The sequence below is a fragment of the Onychostoma macrolepis genome, chromosome 05, assembly GCF_012432095.1.
Source record: "Onychostoma macrolepis isolate SWU-2019 chromosome 05, ASM1243209v1, whole genome shotgun sequence".
Classification (NCBI taxonomy): domain Eukaryota; kingdom Metazoa; phylum Chordata; class Actinopteri; order Cypriniformes; family Cyprinidae; genus Onychostoma; species Onychostoma macrolepis.
The window spans coordinates 18,010,053-18,032,182 of record NC_081159.1 but is presented as its reverse complement, the minus strand read 5'-3'; the positions used below and the strand labels follow the sequence as shown (position 1 = coordinate 18,032,182).

Below are 22,130 nucleotides of genomic sequence, written 5' to 3'. Positions count from 1 at the left end.
GTATGTTTTTCCCATTCATTGCAACACAGTGAATTATAGACACACTGTATGACTATGATAAACAATAAGATGAAAAACAGGCAATTTATTTTGCAACATAGCATGGGGACATTTTTATTCTTGCTGTTGGACTGTAATGGAAAATAAAATAAAATAATATAAATAAAGTAATACAAATATATAAATGAATAAAAAATAAATTAGGCCTATAAAAGAATGCAAAATAGAAGCATTTTCACGAATGGGCTCTGATTTGTGGACCCTACTGTATATACACATACACTGAGAGAAAGAGTGAAAAAAAAAAATGTTCTGTAACCGTCCACCATCACAATCATTCTGCTCACTGATTTTTCGCTTCGCGTATAGCGTGAGTCCAGTGCAATATGTTGCTGCCGTGTGCCTCTACGGCTTCCGTTAGTTGCGTTGCGTTGTCAACAGGACCAAAACACCAGCAGCGACAGCACACGGGAGCTTTACTTCTGGACTGTCCGCTGGCCATCAGCTGACACCTCACCTGTCCGCCTGCATTAACTCTACCACGTCTTAGCAAACAGCAGGTAAACGGAATGCACGCGATGTTTTCATTTAGAGATACGACGTCCGTTTAAAAGCGCGAGAGCAGTCGGTGCACCTCACCGGCACTTTAAAACTGACCGAAACTGACAGGGGGAATGCGGTGATGCACCCAGCCATGCCCTGCGCTCGTTTTCCTCATACTTTTGCCGCGATATATGCTGTTAGTTGAGTATTGCTTTATAGAGAATGGGATGAATTAGGCACAATTACGTTCATTTGCAGCTTGTGGTATTATTATGAGTAGTTAAGAACCTCTTTTTCCCAATAAAAGGACACTGGACGGCTCTTGTGTCCCCTGTCCCGTTAGATCGACATCAAAAATATCCAGCACACTGTCGTGATGTGTTATCTGTCACTGCTAATAACGTTCAGACTGTAATCATGGAGTCGGTGCGTCTTCACGCTAGTTTACCAGGCTCTATAGTTGGCTTTTATAGACAGGTTTTCTGTTTTTGTGCTTTAGTTTGTTTAGCAGCAGCTGGTCCACGTTAGCACCTCATGCTAGTAGATTATCCTTACATATTTATCAAATCTAAATGAGATAACAAACAATCCGACCCTTAGCTAACACTATGAGCGATCACTATGAGAGAGTGAAGATTGAGCTCCAGCAGATGAAGGAGGTGGAGAACGAGGCCGCGGCCGACGAGGAGCAGCTGTCCCCGGCCTCGGTCTCTCCAATCCCCGCTGACGTTTCCTTCACTGCTCGGAGAGACCTGTCCAAAAGTAGCATTAACGGGAGAAGTCGGAGTAAAAGTAGGAGCAAAGCAGACGGTCATGAGAGACAGGTGAACGGTAAACAACTGACGGATCTTATGCTACAGAAGTCAGACTATTCACAAGGACAGAGCCGTGTGAGCAATGAGCCAAACCTTCACATCAAAGGAACGGCAAAGCTTTTTAAGGGTAAAACGGCGGCAAACGGCCACGTTGAGTCATGCAAGAGACAGACAGATGGGAAATGTGAGCATCATGGCAAAGAGGACGAGAGCAAAGTGGCCAAAAAGAGAAGAGCTGTGACGGTGGACACCTCCAAGGCAAAGACGTCTCTGGAGGCGCTAAAGATGAGCATCAGACAGCTGAAATGGAAAGAGGTGAGAGAGCCACTGTGTTCTGACACCACATAACCTTTGACTTTATCTGCCTGCCATTCCGATTACAAGGGCTAATCATATGGTTGTAGCATGCCATCTGTTGTTAGGGTATTCATAGTTAAAAGTATTGTATATTATTAGGGTCATCGGATGCAAAATTCACTTTACAAGTTGTTTGAACATAAATGTGTTTTTGGAAGTGTGTGCACACATTCATCCTATCAGGGCCGCTGCTGGCCAAATGGGTGCCCTAAGCAGAATTGTATTGTTGTGCCCACTCTGTCAAATATTATGGAAGTGGAAGTAAAAAAAAACAAACAAAAAACAAAACAAAACAAAACAAAACATCAAGGGATCAAAATAGAGCTTTAATAAAAACTTTAATAAAATATAAAAGTAAATAAATTATGAATGAATGAAGCATTTATATAGCGCTTTTATTGTGTATTGCTATACACCCAAAGCACTTTACAATCATGTGGGGGGGTCTCTCCTCAACCACCACCGGTGTGCAGCATCCACTTGGATGATGCAACGGCAGCCACAGGACAACGGCGCCAGTGCGCTCACCACACACCAGCTACAGGTGGAGAGGAGAGAGAGATAAAGCCAATCAAGTGGATGGGGATTATTAGGAGGCCATGATTGACAAGGGCCAGTGGCGGGAATTTGGCCAGGACACCGGGGTTACACCCCTACTCTTTACGATGAGTGTCATGGGATTTTTAATGACCACAGAGAGTCAGGACCTCGGTTTAACATCTCATCCAAAAGACGGTGCTCTTTTGACAGTATAGTGTCCCCATCACTATACTGGGCGTTAGGACCCACACAGACCACAGGGTGAGCACCCCCTGCTGGTCTCACTAACACCTCTACCAACAGCTTACCTAGTTTTCCCAGGAGGTCTCCCATCCAGGTACTGACCAGGCTCAGCCCTGCTTAGCTTCCATGGGCAACCGGTCTTGGGCTGCAGGGTGATATGGCTGTGGGCCATATTATTTACAAATTACAATTGTAGCTCTAGACAGTTACCTACTGCTACAGTTTACAGTTGTCTGATTGATTTTATAGTCTCAAGCATTCAGAAATCACGCAAAAGAAAATTAAGCAGTTTTACTACGATAAAACCATGGTTAATTTTTGTAAGGGTTGTGATGTCCACGTTTTTGTTGAAGAAATTATAGAAGCTGTGTCATCTATCGCAAAAAGCTGGCCAAAAATGAAAGATTAAGTGGATATTTGAATTAGCCCAAATGTTTGGTCAATATTAAAGGTTTTGATTGTCCTGTAAGTGTAACAGCAGCAATTACCAGGCCTTTGACGCCCTTTACAGGCATTTGTAATAATATGTAATGAACATAAATTGTTTATTTTGTATTACATTATGTATTTTAACAGTGTTATTCAATGAAACCATATAATTATTAATTAACCAATCATTATTGCCTCTTTTAATATAATGCATTTTAAGTAATTTTAAAGGCTGTTGTTGGCTTAGGTCTGTTTTTATAACCACAAAAAAAAAAAAAAAAATATATTTTTATTTTTTTTTTTTTATTTATACAGTATAGTGAAACTATTATTTTCACTATACTGTCAAAATAATAGTTTACAAAGAAGCATTTAGGATAATAAATATATATATATATTTATTATCCTAAATGCTTCTTTGTAAACTATTATTTGAAGTAACAAAACCATGGTTAATTTGTGGTTACCATGGCTACAAGTACCATGATTTTTGGTTTTATTCGTAGTAAAACCATGGCTAATTTTCGTAAGGGAACATGGAAAGTCAGAGAGAATATTAGATGCGTTGTTGGTGGCTAAATAATTACCGACATTTAAACTCATTATTAATGTCAACAGGCAAAAAAAGTTTCACAGGATTATGAATGTAGCCTACCTGAAAGTGATGCACGGGCTTCATCTTTTTTCTTTTTCTTTTCTCGGCACCAGATTGTGATTGCTCATGGGTATAATTGTCTATAAATTATGATCATTAGCATTCAGCCGCAAACATGAGGTGCGAGAGGGCACGTGCACAGATGCGGGAATAGCGCATCACATGTGCTCTAATGCGTTCACGGTAAAATGCATTTTTTATAATGATATATGTATGTTCATGTTTATTTATGCATATGTTAATTTTAATATTAATATAGAAAGAACGTTTTTTTTTTTTTTTGAGAAACTGGGATGGTGCCCCCCTGGGAGATGGTGCCCTATGCAAACTCTGCGACGGTACTGCATCCTATAATGATAAAAATCCACCCAGTGTTTTTTTTAAATCCCTATTTTAAAATCCCTTTCTCAAATCAGGCTGTTCTGAGAGTCCTGTCAGAATGACGTAGTTCTGTACAGGCTGCTCCCAGGATAGTTGATTGACAAGGCCGTCTCACCTTAGACCCGCCCTGAGTGAGCTGAGAGCTGTCCGCCATTGTGTCGACTCCGGTGCAGGGGAAGACAAGATGTCTCTGATTAAGCGATTGAGGTGTTTTGTTGTTGGATGTAATAATGAATATAGCAGTCGTCATTTACTCCCGACATCTGAGAGACACAGAGGATTAACGTTACTTTCGTTTTGAAGGGAATGCGCTGATCCCTGATCTACCTAAATGCGTCTATGTTCGCGCAAATCATTTGTGATCCAGCTTCATCTACAGAAGAAGTGAGTATAAGGTTTTTTTAAATTTTTATGAATCTTTGCAAATCGCCTTTCCTAATAATGTGCTAGTTAGCAAGTTTCTTGGCTGAAGTTTACAGTCTGCTCGTCACCCCACGGAAGAGAGGGGCGGGGTCAGCAGAGCTCATTAGCATTTAAAGCAACATGGACTAGAATGGCTTGCTTAAAACAGAGCTGATTTTGACAGGGTGAAAAAGGTGTTTTTTACACTACCATTGAGAACTTTTAACCAAAGTATGTTATAGACTTTTCAATAAGACCCTAAAGAATCATATCAACTTGTGGAAAATGGGCATCAGATAACCCCTTTAAAGTCCCAGTAAAAGTTTTGTGTGTGCGATGAGTGGTCCTGGTAAACCCTACCTACGTTATGAGGACAAAATGTCAAAGATGGCAATATCCGAAATCCTTGCCCTTTTGGGAACATTTTTTGGTCCCCATGATGAGGAAACAAGCTTATAAATGATACAAAAAGTGAAAATCTAAAAATCCAGGAAGTTTTCTGTAAGGGATAGATTTATGTGTAGGGTGATAGGAAATACAGTTTGTACAGTATAAAAACCATTAAACCTGTGGAATCCCAGGTTTTTATTAAAAAAAAGTATGCTTCCATAATGTACTTGAAGTGCTCTATTTTCGCACACTAATTTTGTACCTAATATACTAAAAATGATTCTTTAGTACTTTTTAAGATAAACTTGAGATCAACAAAGTGTACTCAACTGTACTATTTTGGGACACCATTAATATGAAATAAAATGCTCTTTTAACAAACTATCTCTGTATTTAAAATTAATGATTTAGTTACACTTGTAGCACACTTGAGTGTGCTAGTGTATGAAAGATGGGTTCAAGTTCAAGTGAACTGCATCCGTAAAACCAATCCACACAGTTGCTTGAATATGAATGGATGAATCCATTGGACTAATCTACACTTTCTTTAGGCTTCTGCTATGTAAACAAACACTTATCTTGACTTATAGGCTTAATATTTCAACAGCCATTGCCAGTCTTTAACCTTGTCCTTCAACACGTGACAAACACAGGCATATGGTTACACTTGACTATCTATGTAAAGTCACTCTGCATTAAAAAAAGAAACACTCATTAATACATTGATAAGATGTCAAACTATACCATGTGGTGCACAACACCTGGCAGGTTGGAGATAGTGAATGGTTCTGTTGAGTGAATGTCTACACTCCCTTCTACTCATCTCCTCTGAAATATTATGAGCCTTTGTAATTCAGCGCTGCCTTGTGAAAGGTCGGTTTCAAGTTTAAGCGTATCCATTATACCTTTTATCCTGTCTGCTTCACCAAAGACTGTTTCAAGGGCAGGAGGAGTTCCCACCTGTGGCTTTAAAAATGTTTCAAAACTGTCAGTCCTTGAAGTTATTTAAAAACATAGATCCGAAGAGCTAATTATGACAGTTAGAAACAAAGTATAATATAGGCTCATCTGTAAGCAATCGATACAGACTCATTAAGTCTAAGACCTGCTACATGAGCTAAAGAGTCAGAATTGGCTGTCAGCAAGCTGGCAAACTGATGGCAGTTGTTGTCATTAGTATAACCTGTTCAGTGTCTTAACTGGGTTCAACTGAATTTTTCTGTGCAACCAAGATAGGCCTTTTGCGATAGCTGTGATCTGTAGTAACTGTTAGTACTGTGAATATCTTAAACAATTTAGTTGTATTTGCATGTAAACAAACCATTTACATATTTGGATCTCTGTTTCTGATCTAAAAAGGTCTTATGCCCTTATCTAATTTGCCGTCATCTAAATCTGAGTACAGTGCATTTACGTTTTTGATGTGTCATGGTTCCAAAGACATAAAGGGTATTGATGCAGCTGAATGCTGACTTTCACCATATGGTTGTGCCTTCACAGTGGTAAATGATTAAGATCAATCTGGGATAATCCCACATGCCTGCATGGTACAGAATAATAGGACAGTGTGCATTGTAGAGCTACATGTGTTGTAATTTGTAAATTTAGATTGAACTAGTAAGGATTTAATATAGATTCTCCACACTACACATAGGTTACACATACAGTACTCACTCAGCACAAAAGCACATGCATGCACCACACTGGAGCTCAGCCAGACCAGGTAAACATATCTGTTTGTCTGTAACACGTGAGAAATATCTGAAGGGGGTCCAGGCTGATGTGACGGGGGTAATGATCCTCCTTGGGGAGAGATGATTGGTTGGTTGGTGTGTTAACACCAAGGCAGCTTCCATGGTGAGTAACAAATTGAAATACTATAAAAGAGCAATTTAAAATCCTATGCATGGTTTTTAAAGTTTGCTTGAGATCAAAACTTTAAAATGCAGTTTTCTTTGAAAGTGATTGCTGAGTAATATAATTTCCCAAAATAACTTAAACCAGCACAATTTAATAAAATATATTTAAGAGATACTGGACTCTGGCATGAGAAGCACAGTGGCGGATCTTCAGTTGTTCTGGAATGCCTTATTCGGCCCTAGAGAGAGAAGAAAACAGAACTGTAACCTTTAGGTTTTTAAATAGTCTACATTTTATACCCATTTCTAATACAGGAACACTTTTAATGAAAGTTAAAGTATAACAAATTAGAATGAAAAAACAATAAAACTTCACTTAGAAAGGAGGGAAGAGCTTTCCGAAAGGATGTTTCACATTTTGTCCGACTTGTTAAATGCATTGAAGATATACCATAGTTTGGATTGAAACTCTTTTTTTTTTGTTAAGTTTGGAAGTTCTTGGTGCACACGTTTTCTCTTCAGTGTTTCGTGACAATTTCACGTGTCTTGTACCTGCTACATAATTCTAAGTAACTTCATTTAAGTAGTTACGGCTAAAGGTGATTGGATTGAACAGGCATGTCCTCGTTTTCTGACCTGCTCCACAGCTATACTCTGACAGAGCAATGAAATGTTATTCATGTTTAAGAGATCTTTGCTAACCCTGATGCACCAAACAGAGCTGAGGTGCTAATATTTTGACTCAAACTGAATAAACCGCTTTGTGTTATTATTTAAAAAGATTCTTCCAAGTTCACACAAAAGTAAAAATTTACATTCACATTTACATTTACTGTTTCTCTTACTTCTGTAGAATTTAAAAGAAGATATTTTGTGAAATGTCTTCATTTTTTATTTTTTGGAAGTGGTCCCCAAAACGTTTTTAGTTACCAACATTCTTCAAAATATTTCGTTTGTTATCTGCAGAAAAAAAATCAAGTCATACAAGGGGAGAAAAAATTGTAGAGTTCTTATTTTTGGGTGAACCCTAATGCATTAAAATGTTTACACAAAGCTATTAGTGCAGTCAGTACACTAACAATAATTGCTGGTCACTAAATCTGACAGATGTATATCAATATTTATCCAAAGGCGGCAGATCTAATTGAACTGCCCAGTTTAGTTTTACCCAACTTCAGTTTTTATTTTTTTATTTTATTAAAACGCAATGCTAGAACAAGGCAAATAAATAGATCATTGTGTTTTCAGAGGAAAAAAGAAATGGAAACCATTTTTGTTGCCAGTTTCATGCAGTGATCTATCAAAGTCATGCACATGAGCATTAGTGCTGTACTTCAGATTAAAGCAACTGGAGCGAATAAAGGTCACTCGTTAATTGTTCTGCTACAGCCTGTGATGTCTGTGTTTTTTGAACACATGCACTCTTTGGTTTCACTTTATGAATGATGCTATATATGTTTTAGATTTGCTCATTTTGGCCGATTCCTGAGCCTCTGAAAGAGCAAGGGCTGTTTAAACCTGTCTTTGACAGGTTTCACTATATTTGTGAGAACATTTTGAAAAAAAAAATGGCCTTCACAACTGTAACTATACCTGTAAACCTTCGTGAACTCCTAATCTGATCACAAATTTCTGGTTTCTCTTTGTGCCAGGTGACCAATATAGGAGCATCTCCTCACACTCCATTAGCCTGTTAAACAGTGACATGATCCTCACAAAATCCAGCCCAAGACACGTAACCTAGTCTATACTAAGCACACTACCTGTATCCTGATTAGTGCCTTTGATAACCTACTTCACGCTCAGCCCACACTGTAGCCTAGTCATCATATACAGGGTCTTAAAAATGTATTTGAAACTGGACCAAAACCTGAAACACTGGTGCTTAAATGCATTTTCACCTGTAAATGAATGATGGTAGTAACATATCTTAATCCTGCCTCTGTAACTGACACTGTTACAGTTGTAGAAGTATAACTATTCTTCCAAGTCACTGGGAATGTAGCCCTCAGCCATGTTATGCATACTGTAGGAAAGAGTAGAAATTGTTTACTAAAATGTTTCTTGGAAAAAGAGTCCTGCAGAGGTGAGCTGTTGTTATTCTAGTACAGTTAGTCATAGTCAATGTTTTGCATCCTTGTTAAAAGTATGACATGTTTATTATGTTGTGATTGACGGTTTTCCTGCTTTACTTTGCCTCAAGTCTATTTCTTTTGATCCTGCAGTTTCCGATGGGTAGGCGGACAGCCTGTGATATCTACTGGCATGGCGTCTCTTTTCATGACAATGAGAACATCATCTCTGGGCAAGTCAACAAATTCCCAGGTAAACTAAACAAAAAAGTAGGTCTTTAGAGATCTTGCCAAAGTAGAAACAGCATATTTCATCATTTTAATAGGACACCATCATTTGCAATCTTTAAAAAAAAATATCTCAGAATTTACATGACAATGGGATCTGTCATTAAAGATAATTTAATCCTAATTTTCAAACTGGTATGATGTTCGCATTTAAACTGGTCAATCTGGTATTACCTGTAGTTGGACAGCAGGTGGTGTTAAAGGGATAGTTCACCCAAAAATGAACATTTTATGTTTATCTGCTTAACACCAGGAGCATCCAAGATGTAGTTGACTTTGTTTCTTCAGTAGAACACAAACGAAGATTTTTAACTCAAACCGTTGCAGCCTGTCAGTCATATAATGGCAGTCAATGGGACTCGTGGCTTTGAGAGAAGAAAAAAAAAAACATACACAGACAAAACCAAATTGAACCCTGCGGCTCGTGACAATACATTGAGGTCTAAAGACACAAAACGATTGGTCTGTGCAAGAAACTGAACAGTATTTATATAGTTTTTACCTCTAATCAACAGCCGGCGCATGACGCTTTTTCTTTTTCTTCTTGCTTTACGGCAGACACTCCTAATTGAGATTGTAGATAGAGTGACAATGGTCCATTTAAGAGATAGGTGGTGGTAATGCACTTATAAGTCTGTGATCCGCCGTAAAGCAAGAAGACGACACGTTACACGCTGGCTGTTGTGAACGTGCTCAGGACAGTTGGACAGTGCGGTGGATCAGAGGTAAAAAACTATATAAATACTGTTCAGTTTCTTGCACAGACCGATTGTTTTGTGTCTTTAGACTTCAATGTATCGTCACGAGCCGCAGGGTTTAATTTGGTTTTGTCTGTGTATGTTTTTTTTTTTCTCTCAAAGCCGCGAGTCCCATTGACTGCCATTATATGACTGACAGACTGCAACGGTTAGAGTTAAAAATCTTTGTTTGTGTTCTACTGAAGAAACAAAGTCACCTACATCTTGGATGCCTTTGGGGTAAGCAGATAAACATCAATTTCATTTTTGGGTGAAGTATCCCTTTAAGGGTTCATTTTCATTGCACAGATCACCTACACAGTAACACAGGGAAACTTTATTCAAACTTCAAATATTATTGTTATTTTAACTACGTTTTAAAATTAGAAAGATAAACTGAGCTGGCTGAAATAAAGAAAGTGAACATATGAAGGAAATAAAATGATGAATTTACATGCACATTTGTAGAGGGGTCTCACCATGGCAACTGCGTTCATGTTCGTGTTGAATGTGCTTCTTTTCATGGCATATATGAAAAGTATGCCATGTCAAGCCTATTCAACAATAAATATCTAAATAATAGTTTTGGTCAATTAACCTGGTAAGCAGGAGATTTACAACAGTAAACTAATTCTTTAAAGCATTAAGGATGGGGAAAGGGCTGTTAAATAGTGTTTTTACAGTAAATAAAAATGAAAACAATTTTTTGTGAACCGAAATCACAAAGTATAATAAAAACTAAAACAATACAGAAGTAAAATCAGTGGATCAAAAAGTTGAATGATCTGACCTGTTGGTGTGGTTGAAGACGTCCCTCTGATTTCGACATGGTGAAACACTGTATCCTATTACAAAAAAACTGGTTAAAAATATTAAAAACAAAATCCGTGCATAAATGACAAAACTGCAACTATCGAAAACCATTGCTGAAACTAATTTAAACAAATCTGGAAATTGAAAAATAGTACTAAACTTTGTCACATTTACATTAGTTAGTATAGGCTACATTCTGTACTAGCTTTTAGAGGAAGGTTATCAGTCATACAGTATGGTGATTAAGTATTGTTCACTGAAATGTTTTTCAGCAGTGGAGTCATAAAGGAGTCTCAAGAGCTGCTGACTCATGGGTTGGATGGAATACGGCTGTTTTCATAGCTGTATTGACAGTTGCTTTCACACAGACAGTCTTTCCAAGCTGTGTGCCTGTGCGCGCTATGGAGCCATTGAAATCAAGTGATTTAATGAAACTGCTGGGAAATAGGGCTCTAAAATGTGTCATATATTTTTCGAGAGAATAACACCCCTGTAGGGCCATAGACTGATGGGGAACTGCTGCCCTTCTCTGGCCTCTGTGCCATTTCTCTTTGACTTCACTGTTTTCTCATCAACTATCCTGTCGGTCAGCAGGAATGATAGAGATGCTGCGGAAGATAAACTTGAGTCGTGCCGTGCGTACCATGCAGGAGCTGTTCCCAGAGGAGTACAACTTCTACCCACGCTCCTGGATACTGCCTGAGGAATACCAACTCTTCTCCACACAGGTACAAGCTCAGTGAGGGAAACACTTCAGAAGATAGAGTACTTAGGACACCATATTAGAGTCGATCTGTGAAATCACAAAGAAGACATTAACAGAAGCTAGACAAACTGTCTTTTTTTCTGTCTTCCTCCTCTATTGGTAGATTGCTGTAGCAGTAATTGGTCAGGACAGAATCACAGTAAAACCAGGTTAAGCAGTTTAGTGGCCAGCAACAGCTAATTGTGAATGACAAGTTTTTTACAAGATCTTGTAGTTACTGGATTTACATCTTCAACCTCCTTCCACATATTAGAGTTACTGTATCTTTGTGCTTTATTTGTTCAGATGGGCTGCTTAAATGGGATTTTATCTTATGCTGTCCAGTAGGTTTAAACAATTTGTGGTTCAGTTTGCTAGTTTTTTGTTGTTTTTTGGAGTGTTTTTCCTTTTTATTTCCCTTTTTTTAAATTAATGAATACTTATTCATATTTGTGCATGAGCATGAATCAGGAAAGACTTGTGTGGGCTTGTGTTTGAGTAACTTTTTTTTTTTTTTTTAAATAGAAAAGCTGCAGGGGGCAGCAGAGATCTGCGGAAGGGGAAAAAAAGGAAAAACATGCATGCAGGCTAAAGAAAACCATTGTATTAGTTGGAAATATGAGGCTTTGTTTACTAACCATAATAACCATAATGTTATCAGTGGATAGGCACCAGCACTCACTGCCTTTTAAACTTTAACTTTATTTATTTTGTTTATAATCTTTTATTTTATTGTTTTTATTTTATTATTATTATTTTTTTTTTTATCATTCAGTGCACTTAAACATTAGCTGGAGACTCAAATAAAGACGGTTAATATGAACAATTTCAGACCCTTCTGTGGATATCATATTAGTAAGACAGTGAGTTTTCTTGAAGTATCCATATGCATTTAAATATTTAGCTCTTAAAATAGATATTAGAAAGTAAATTAAATTGAATTAAATTAATTTTAAAAATTAAATTATTATTATTATTTTTGTTTTGTTAAGAAAGCATTGTCACTGAAATGTAATTCAGATCTGAAAGGGTTAATTCTTTCAAGAGATGGCCTCTTCAAGTTCTTTTCCAAGCATGTAAGAAAAAAAATGTCACTGTTCACCTTTTTTTTTTTTAAGATTCGTCTCCTGAAAGATAATGATTCAACCCTCAAACCCACTTATATCGTCAAACCGGACAGCGGATCCCAGGGCGATGGCATCTACCTCATCCGCGACCCTGCTGACCTTCGGGTCATCTCAGGTTCTCAGATCAAACAAGCAGTTGTTCAAGAATACATCCAGAAACCCCTGCTCATCGATAAACTGAAGTTTGATATCCGCCTGTATGTTCTGGTCCGCTCCTTGGAGCCTTTAGAGATCTACATTGCTAAAGAGGGTCTGTCCAGGTTCTGCACAGAACCCTACCAAGAACCCAGCCAGAAGAACCTCAGTCATGTTTTTATGCACCTCACCAACTACTCCCTTAATGTGCACAGCGGGAACTTTGTTCACTCCGACAGCTGCAGCACGGGCAGTAAACGCACTTTCTCTAGCGTTCTCTATCGCCTGGCATCTAAAGGAGTGGACATCAAGAAGGTCTGGTCAGACATTATCGCTTTGGTTATCAAGACTGTAATTGCACTTGTGCCTGAACTGAAAGTGTATTATCAGGCAGATATACCACCTGGAAAACCAGGGCCGACATGTTTTCAGGTATATTTCCAATGAATTCCTTTGTGTGTGACGTGTTTTGCATTTTATCATTAAAATGAGAAAAAAAGAGCACACACCCATATGCTATTAACTATGTTTTTCCTTCACCAGGCGATCCCTAATTCTATGCATTTCACTAGTTTTCAAAGTCAGTAAATAACAGAAGATGATGTGTTCCAATTTTAGATCCTGGGCTTTGATATTCTGCTGATGAAAAACTTGAAGCCTGTTTTATTAGAGGTCAATGCCAATCCCAGCATGAGGATTGAACATGAGCAGGAGGTGAGGGTGCAGATGTTCTTTTAGTGTGATGCTATTCAAATAAACTAGTACCTTTACTGTGGCATTGTTAAAGATCTTTGATATATTTTGATGTTGTTATTTCAGTGGTTATTTATTTAAAAAAAAAATGGTAACACTTTACAATAAGGTGTCATTTGTTAACATTAGTTAATGTATTAACTAACATGAACAAACAATGATCAATACATTTATTACACTATTTATTCATCTTTGTTAACGTTAGTTATTCATTGTTAGTTCACAGTGCATTAACTAATGTTAACAAACACAACTTGTGATTTTAATAATGCATTAGTAAATGCTGAAATTAACATTAACTGAGATTAAGAAATGCTGTAGAAGTATTGTTCATTCTTAGTTCATGTTAACTAATGTTGTTAACTATTGTTAACTAATGAACCTTATTGTAAAGTGTTACCAAAAAAACATTGTACATGTGTGTATATATGTGTGTGTGCGTATATATGCTACCATAGTATACACTGCTGTTCAAAAGTTTGGGGTTAGTAAGGTATTTGTTCCAAAGAAAGTAGTTTATTCAGCAAGGCTGTGTTAAATTAATCAAGTGACCTTAAAGTAATTTATAATGTTACAAAATATTTGCATTTCAAATAAATGCAGTTCTTTTAAGTTTAAGTTTTTTTTTTTTTGATTCAACGAAGAATCCTGAAAAAAGTAACGGTTTCCACAAAAATATTTTAAAAAATACAAAAAAAATGTTTTCAACATTGATAATAAAGAAGGTTTATTTAGCAGCAAATCATCAAATTAGAATGATTTCTGAAGGATTATTGGACACTGCAGAATGGAGCAATGGCAGCTGAGAATTCAGTTTTGCCATCACAGCAATAAATTACATTTTTAAATATTTACATTTAGTCATTTAGCAGACACTTATCCAATGCAACTTGCAAATGAGGACAATGGAAGCAATCAAAATCAGCAAAAGAGCAATATGCAAGTGCTATAACAAGTCTCGGTTAGCCTAACGCAGTACACATAGCAAGTTTATTTTTTAAATTATATAATAAATAATAAGAAAACAGATAGAATAGAAAAAGAAAAGAGCAAGATAGTGTTAGAGGCTTTTTTTTTTTTTTGCTTTTTGTTCATTGTATAATAAATAAAAAACAAATAGAATACAAAAAGAACAAAAGGTAGTGTTAGTTTTTTTTTTAAATATATATATATATATATAAAGGAAACAAGCAGAGTGCAAGTCTAAAAGGAGCAAGTTTTTTTTTTTAAAGAACAGAATTGGAGAGTGCTAGAGTTAGAGGGTCAAATAAAGATGGAAGAGATGTGTTTTTAGCTGATTTTTGAAGATGACTAAGGACTCGGCTGCTCGGATTGAGTTAGGCAGGACAGAAGGGAACATTTAATGTAAAAATATAAATGTATTTTTAAACTGTAGTAATATTTCACAACATTTTAACTATTTTTGCTCAAATAAATACAGCCTTGGTGAGCATAAGAAACTTCTTTCATAAACATTAACATTTGGTCTTACTGACTCTAAGCTGACAATGAGTATACTTGTGTTTACAGACTAACGGGGACATTAACAGGAGTCTGTTGTGCTGCTTATTGTTGATGCCATATGTTGCAGGTGTCACCTGGTGTGTTTGAATATGTACCGAGTCCAGTAGATGAAGAGGTGAAAGTGGGTGTGATCAGAGACACGCTGCGGCTCATGGACCCCGCTCAGAGGAAACAACACGTAACGTGAGTCACAATCTTTAAGGCTTATGGGACAGTTGATGGTGCAATTTGTGTGCATGTGCGCATGCCCACCGGTGCGTGTTGTCATCCTCGCCTCAGCTTTGTGGAGCTGAAATAATGGTCTGCTGAGCTGCAGTCATAAGCCTTTCAGATGGAAAAATTTAATTCAGGAAATCCTGTGATGGAATTTCACACTTGTGTGGCCAATCTTCGTCTCTCTCGGTCAGGGATAGCTGGACGGTCTCATGCCTCATGAGCAAGTTTGTGTGTCAGCTTTTATTGTAGCTCATTGTATACAGACACACTTCAGTGTCTAGGCCTGGGGGAAATAAGTCAGACAGCCTTTGTTTTTGAGGAAAGTGTAGTCAGCTCGGAGTTTAATTGAGACGTGCATGTGCGCTCAGAGCTGGAAAGACTCCGTGTGCACATTTTTCTTTAATATCTGCTAATTTAGCCTTTAGATGTGCATTTTTATGATCTAGCACAGTTGTCTGGTTTGTGGTGTTTGAGAAATGAAAAAGTTGAATCATGCTTTTGTGTTGTCTTCAGTTCTTGATGATGATTTCAGAAATCTAATATACTGATTTGGTGCTCACTTAACATTTCTTATCATCAATGTTGAAAACAGTTGCTGCCTAATATTTTTGTGGAAACCAAGATACATTTTTAAAGTATTCCTTGATGAATACAATGTTCAGAAGAACAATTGTTTGAAATAGAAATATTTTGTAGCAAACCTTACTTTTTTTTGTCTTAAATATTCCACCCTTTTTTAAAGCAAAACATGCAAGGGGTATGAAACCGTAAATAAATTTAAAAAGCCCTTTTCTCCAGACTGCCAGTTTCTACAAGGAGAGTGTTAGTGTGCCATAAATAAATTTACATAAACAAATAAACAGTCTCCTCTGTAGAACTATCTCTTATGGTTGAGCAAACATAAGCTCATATTGGCACAAAAGATTGAATGAATAAAATAAATTAAGGACACTCGGAGAGAAAGTTCTACATACTCAGTCACGATCTCTTTCATCTCGTGTCCTCCTTTCTGTCAACCTGAAATAACAAACCTTCAGTGACTGTGACGACTGGGTGAATTAACACACCACTCACAAACTCTTCTGATTCAAGCCCTTTGATGCTTTTTGAAGCTATTCTGTCCAGAGTACAATTGTCACGGCTAATACTGACAAGTACAAAGTCACTAAGGCTTTATGAAGCCAGAACGTCTTCACTAGTGTTGTATAATGACAGCCTATTCCTCGCAGGGCTCTCCGCGTGCTGTTCCTCTAGCGCTGACGATCACGTGTCCTGTTGGACCAGTTCATCTCGCATGTTTCCAAAGTCTTCTGTAGGAAATTAGCCGAGATGACCCTGAGGCAATTTGATGTTGATGTTATGAATATGTTAGACATACAGTATGTTGTTAGATTATATTAATAGTGGGCCGCACCCTTGATCATTGTTGGCTGTCTATAGAGCCTCTGGCAGTCACGGAGACAGGTGTGATATCTTAAAGTTATATTCCAAGTTAAGTACAATTTAAGCTCAGTTCCCCCCAATCATCTTTTCTGGGAGTATGTAAGTTTGGTGAGCAGATACAAAAGGTTGTACGTGTCTTTGGGTAAACCCATGAAGTCTCTGTCGTTAGTACTTTTACCCTGTAATTCTCAAGCCACAACCTTCAGGTCAGAAGCCATGAAATGCAACAAACTGCTTTGGCTCCTCAGCCATCTGGACTCAGCGCTCGAATGAGAGGACTGCAGTTCGCTCGGTTGGTTTTGTGATTGTTAAATAATTGTTTTTCATTATGTTGTCCTTGGGTAAGTGAAAGAGAAAGAGGGATTTAATGAGAGAAAATGGTAAGGCTTGTGGTTTGTGATTTTGTTCGCGGAGTCATATTCTCCTACTTGACAGATATTCTTTTAAGCGTTACGCTGTTAGCACAAAATCAGTCCGCAAACTTTACAAATGATTTGAGTGTTTTTTTGTTCTCGTTTAGCCATTTTTTAAGCGACTGACATTTTTCACTCATCTACTGTCTTAAATTCGAGAAATTATAAAATAACAGAGAAAGAGAAAGTTAAGTCGAAAATATTTTGATCGCAAAAGACACCAGTTAAAATGGTTAGTTTGCACCATATACCATAATTTACCAAAGGTGTTTCTCAAGTTGTAAAATGTAATATTAGTTAAAACTAATTCTTTTTTAACATTTACAGTTTTTCGAACGTTTAACTATTTTTATGTTACTTGTAGAAAAATATAAATGTAAGTATGTAGGTACCATTGAGCAAGTAAAAGTACATATAATATAAAATTAAGAATAAAATAATGTGTGTGTTGAGGTTAACCTTACTGTGCCAACAGGTCAAGTACAGACGGTTCACCAGAAGAAGCTATTGTTGTGGAGACAGGAAGTGATGAGAAAGAAGGCTTGGCGGATTCCCTTCCATCTTTATGTTTGAAGCAAGTCTTCCCTAAATACACCAAGCAGTTTAATTACTTGCGGGCCGTGGAACGTATCGCTGCCATTTTCCTGCGCTTTCTCGGTGTCAAAGGAACCATGAGACTTGGTCCGACCAGCTTCCGCACCTTCATCAGGCAAGTCATTAGTTCCTGTAGCTCAACTGATGGAGCGTGGCATTAGCCAAAGCCAAGATCATGCTGGTAAAATGCAAACCTTGAAAGCGACATCTGCAAAATGAAGACATGTAAACGTAACGGCCATTTCACTGGCTCAGATTTAATTGACACATAATGCTATTGCTAGATTTGATGGAATGAATGGGATTCTGAACAAGGCAACATTCATTACGTACCACGTTAATTGAGCGTCTCCTTTAGGAACTGCAAGCTGAGTAACAGCAGCTTCTCGATGGCTTCAGTGGACATCCTGTACATCGACATCACGCGTCGCTGGGCTGGAATGCTCCCCGACTCCAGAGAGGCAGGCAAGCGGCCCACCAATCATGATGCAATTTACAGCACATCTTCACTCCAGAGGCCAACACACAATCAAAAAGCTGTTAAACAGCCTCCGATGAAAGACACATTTGCAACTATTTATCATAGCGCATTTCCCCTCGCACACGGTCATAAATGAGATCGTCAGGGGAGATAATTTACAAATAAATTCACTTCTTCGTTCATTTGCCCAGTACTTGGAAATCACAAAAATAGACGGTCAATCAACTAATGCCACATAACCAAATTTTCAAGTTCTGCCTCAATCTTTTATATTTTTATTTATTTTTTGCTTTCTCTTTGAAAAGATACTTTGGTAAATGGGAACATTTTATGTGTGTGTGCGTGTGTGTGTGTGTGTCAGAGCTAATGTGCCCACAAGTCATTTCTGCTTTTAAATGAGCACTGGTAATATTCTTTGTGATGGTGCATTAGGTTGGGTCATGCTAGCATCGCTTTCTTGGAGGAACGTATGAAATGAATAATGCATGCCAGGCCTTGCTTCTCCTAATCAAAAGAGAGAATGAATGAATATATACTTGAGTCTCTGTGCTCCTAAATGGCCAGAGTGGAATGATGTGAGCTGAATTCTGGAACGTTTCAGAAGGTTGCACTGAATTTGGTCATTAGCGCCTTGCAGTAGGGAATCAACACACACACACACTCACTGAAGCCAGACTGTGTGGCGCGAGGAAAGTAATAACTGCTGGATAAGGTTGATATTTATAAATAATAGAAGTGGCTATTTAAGAGAAGGGGATCGGACTGTTTATCCCCGAGGAGGAAGAGGAGCGATAGCGCTGCCATGATCTTCATTAATAGTAATACATTTACTTTTGAGGAATGCTAAGTTGACACTCGGACAGAATCTTAACCCTCCTGTCCATCCCAGAGTTCAGTCTGCTTCATTTGACATCATAATGCCCAATTCTTTTAGCGCTCATTACTCAGCTTAATGAAACCCATTTTCTCCTTCTGGAGAACAGCGTTGCTTATTAATTGTGGCCATCCATTCTCAATGTACACATATTTCTGACCAGCGCAGCAGGCTGCCTCATTTTCTTTCGAGATGATTTTCACGGCTCCATATTGTCCGCAGCGAGGGCTCATTAACGCTCGGTATATGTAGTCAGACAAGTGATCTGCATCCACTTTCAGTCTCCAACCCCCTGAGGGTCCCAGGGACCCTTAATATCGGTACAACTGCCTTCCTGTCGAAATGTGCGGAGAGAATTTCACCACGTTTAAAATGTACAAAGTTTTTCTCTTTAGAAAGAAGCTGTCTGTATTTCTCTCCCTCAGCTCACAGGCTCAGACGTGACCTTGAGAAATTTGCTGCTGATGATTTGAGCTTGCAGATGAAGTTTTAACAGGAACATAAATATACTGTAATTAAGTTTTCATCAGCGTGGAGATACGACTGCACTAAATAATACACAGATGAAGCCCTGTTAATTAATAACAAGCAGAAGGGAAATCTGCCATATGTACACTTCTGATTAAAGCCTGAAATAATGTCATTAATAGCTTTTCTTCAAATCTTTCAGTCAACTGCATGTATTGTCTTGTTTGGTTTGTATGGAATGACTATTACTCATACTGTATATTCATATGAAGTTATGTGCCAAAGCTTAATATTTAGGTCTTTCCAAAGTCCTTACTTTAGGCACTACATGTAAATTTCACCCATTTTTTTTTTATCATAATTCTTTATCAAAATGAATCATCTGGTGAAATGACAGATTCAGTTCTTCTGTAACTATTGTGTCTGCTACACAGTGCAACACCCACATCTCAAAATCCAATCAACAACTGATGAATAGATGGAAGTTCTTGCACTACCTTTTTTTATTTTTTTTTTTTTTGCTAATCCATTACACTCGATTGTATGTCAAAATATGAAAGAAAAGATCTGTCGACATTTCCATTTGATCTCTGAGCATGTAGAGTTTTTATCAACTTGACTGGGGAAGAATGAAATCTCCAATGTTTCAATAATCCCAAAAACAGAAATCTGATAACAGTGGCTCTATAAATTGTGCCACTTTAACTCAAATCTTGCAAAAAATCTTTTTTTTTTTAGACCCGTCCAGCTGATGCACATTCAACTTTGACAGTAAACAAACACAATTGTCTGTTTTAACTAAGAAAGCGATTGGTTCTTTTTAAGCATCAAGTAAAACAAAGCTCTATGTCTCTCTCTCTCTTTTTCAGGAATGTGTCTTCAGGCATTTATTGAGGCCTTCTTTTACTTGGCAGCACGCAGGTTCAAGGCTTTACCGCTGCGGGAGCAGGTGCACTTGCTGTTGGAGGTTTGTGAGGGGGCCCTTGAGGGCCAGAGCCACAGCGAGAAGCCACGGCCACACCGATCGCACACAAACCCCGCCTCTTCTCAATCATCAGCGCCAACCACGTTCAGCTCTCCCGCACTGACACGACGACGGCACCGGCCGTTGCAACTCTCTGCTAAAGCAAACACAGAGAACTGACAATCTCACACATACATGTCTTCTGAGGAACTTCCAGAGGGCAATGCAGTGTGCTTTTGAATAAATACAGAAAGAAAGAAGGTAGGATAATGAACTGGACTTCATAACATAACATAACATATCATATAGAAGCCAGGATAGAAATGAATTCATGATTCAGGATAGAATCATTCACTCTTAGCTCTGTGCAATTGCTCAAGTTGAATTGTTTATACACAGCTCAGATGGAGATATTTCTTTCACCACACTACACAGACAAATATAAAGGAGGATATTTGTACACTGACACTCAGGCACTTGTTTCAGTGCTAAATGTGCAGATGGCATGGCTTGTGTCGCATAGCTCATACTGTATGCTTACCTTCAGGTAATGTGGGTAGGATTTGTGTGAACCAATCACTGCAGGGATAACTATCACAGGATTCAGTGTTTCTTAAAGGGACGAGATGTTGTCGTAACACCACTTCAGAAAAGCAGCTAATTATCTCAAATGGCCACCTTTAACTGACTAGGCAGAACAACACGGTGGCCTTTTGTTAGTAAAAATGGTGTTAACACCAGGACATGGCACCAAGTGCACTCAAAGTTTACCAAGTTGTGTATTATTTATACCCGAAGAGATTTATTATTTATTGTTTTTCACTTAACCGAGTCATTCACTGTAGCTGTGAATTGACCGAACTTCTCCTGCATGTAGAAATTATGACAGAAGGAGAAAAAAGGGTTTGCTGTGGTTTAATGCAAGTGGACATCTCACAAGATTAGCACATATTTACACAGATCATTTAACCCTCGTTTAATATCACATTGCAGCTGCAGGCATCGACATATATCAAATTAGGCTTGACTGAGATGCACTTTTTATGGACATGTTGAATAAACATTGCATTTAAAATATTACATTGTATGGTTTTATTTTTCAGTTATACACACACTACCATTAAAAAAAGTTGTTTTAATGTTTTGAAAACAAGTCTCCAATATTTAGCAAGGCTGCATTAGTAATAGCATTACAATTTAAATTGTTTCCCATTTTTAAATATTTTAAACTGTAATTTATTACTGTGACCGCAAAGCTGAATTCAAATCATTCTGAAATGCTGATTGGGTGCTCAAGAAACATTATTATTATTAACAGTGTTAAAAAGTGTCGTGCTGCTTGTTTTTTATATTTATATACATACAAATTTTGGTAACACTTTACAATAAGGTTCATTAGTTCACATTAGTTAACTACATTAGTTAACATGAACTAAGAATGAACAGTACTTCTACAGCATTTATTAATCTTAGTTAATGTTAAAATCACGAGTTGTGCTTGTTAACATTAGTTAATGCACTGTGAACTAACAATGAACAAACAATTAACAACTCTTTAGCAAAGATTAATAAACTGCCACTGTAATACATGTATTGTTCATTGTTTGTTCATATTAGTTAACACATTAACTAATGTTAACAAATGACACCTTATAGTAAAGTCTTACCAAAATTTTTTAAAGATCTTAACAGCACAATTTTTGTAATGGTTATGGTTGACTCGTTTAATTTATTTGTAATACCGCCCATAAGACGTTGTACATTGGGTTCAGAAATAAACCATCAGTAGGTTAACCTTATCCAAGCACATTTCGTAAAACATTATGCTTGTCAAGTGATCGATTCAGTAATGAAGACAACAAAGCAGGC

The 22,130-nt window shown here is 37.6% G+C and overlaps 1 protein-coding gene across 1 annotated transcript; it reads left to right on the top strand.

Moving 5' to 3' along the window:
- Nucleotides 1-375: 375 nt before the first annotated feature.
- Nucleotides 376-21,987, top strand: ttll11 (tubulin tyrosine ligase-like family, member 11). Its single transcript, XM_058777516.1, has 9 exons — nucleotides 376-1,673; nucleotides 8,840-8,939; nucleotides 11,119-11,252; nucleotides 12,388-12,963; nucleotides 13,150-13,245; nucleotides 14,876-14,991; nucleotides 17,356-17,589; nucleotides 17,833-17,939; nucleotides 20,167-21,987. The coding sequence occupies exons 1-9, from the start codon at nucleotides 1,152-1,154 to the stop codon at nucleotides 20,439-20,441; spliced, it is 2,160 nt and encodes a 719-aa protein (XP_058633499.1). The 5' UTR covers nucleotides 376-1,151; the 3' UTR covers nucleotides 20,442-21,987.
- The last annotated feature ends 143 nt before the right edge of the window (nucleotides 21,988-22,130 follow it).

Excerpts from the sequence above, each read along its gene's own strand:
- ttll11 (XM_058777516.1), top strand. The coding sequence starts at position 1,152 with ATGAGCGATCACTATGAGAGAGTGAAGATTGAGCTCCAGCAGATGAAG. Across the intron at positions 1,674-8,839 it reads GACAGCTGAAATGGAAAGAG|TTTCCGATGGGTAGGCGGAC; the intron begins GTGAGAGAGCCA and ends TTGATCCTGCAG. Across the intron at positions 13,246-14,875 it reads GGATTGAACATGAGCAGGAG|GTGTCACCTGGTGTGTTTGA; the intron begins GTGAGGGTGCAG and ends CATATGTTGCAG.